The sequence below is a fragment of the Merops nubicus genome, unplaced genomic scaffold (genome assembly GCF_000691845.1).
Source record: "Merops nubicus isolate BGI_N331 unplaced genomic scaffold, ASM69184v1 scaffold39327, whole genome shotgun sequence".
In the NCBI taxonomy this organism is placed as follows: Eukaryota; Metazoa; Chordata; class Aves; order Coraciiformes; family Meropidae; genus Merops; species Merops nubicus.
In genome coordinates this window covers 401-1,014 of record NW_008621621.1, presented here as the reverse complement: position 1 = coordinate 1,014, position 614 = coordinate 401, and the positions used below count along the sequence as shown (strand labels likewise).

The 614-nt window shown below is 66.9% G+C and overlaps 1 protein-coding gene across 1 annotated transcript in view; it reads right to left on the bottom strand.

Moving 5' to 3' along the window:
* Positions 1 to 224, bottom strand: part of DNMT3B (DNA (cytosine-5-)-methyltransferase 3 beta) — a gene marked incomplete at its 5' end in the record, with an annotated part of 4,741 nt that extends 4,517 nt beyond the window's left edge. Inside the window, one exon of the mRNA XM_008944538.1 lies at positions 82 to 224. Coding sequence (XP_008942786.1) covers positions 82 to 224 — 143 coding nt within the window. The remainder of the gene's footprint in view (positions 1 to 81) is intronic.
* Between the last annotated feature and the right edge of the window lie 390 nt (positions 225 to 614).

The following is a 614-nucleotide window of genomic DNA, read 5'->3' as shown; positions in this document are numbered from 1 at the left end:
GGCCAAGCCGGCCCACCAGAGGCCACCCGCAGCAGCGGGGCACCCGCCCCCACCAGCCCCATGCCCAGCTCCTGCCACCACCTCACCTGAGCCTTTGGGTGGCCGCAGTCCCTTGAAGCCCAAGGGTTTGAAGCCAGTGAGTGCCCAGTCGATCATGGGCTTGAGCTGCTCCTCCAGGGACTCCCCAGGGGCAGCTGCTCCTGCCGCGGCCGGCCGCGGCGCACCTGCCGGGAGAGGAGGGACGGCGTGGGCCAGGGTGGCCAGGGCTGGTTCCTGGCCAGGGAGCAGCCCAGCTGCAGCATGCATGGCTCACATGCCTGCAAGGAGCACGGCCCCAGACCCCCTCCCCACCACCCACCCCAGCAGCTGCCAGATTCCAGCGCTGGGCGTGCCCTCAGACACAGTCCTGTGCCTGCCCTCCCTGCAAGGAGGCCCTATCCTCCACAGCTGGAAGCAGGGGCAGCCCGCCCCAGTTACAACCCAGACTCCTCCTCAATAAGCAACAGAAAGGAAAGAAAAGGCAGAAAAGGTGCCTGTGGGTTTGCAGCTCCACAATCCGGAGCTTAATGCATCCCCTGGATGGGGACCAGGCCCATGGGGTGCTCAGTGCCAGC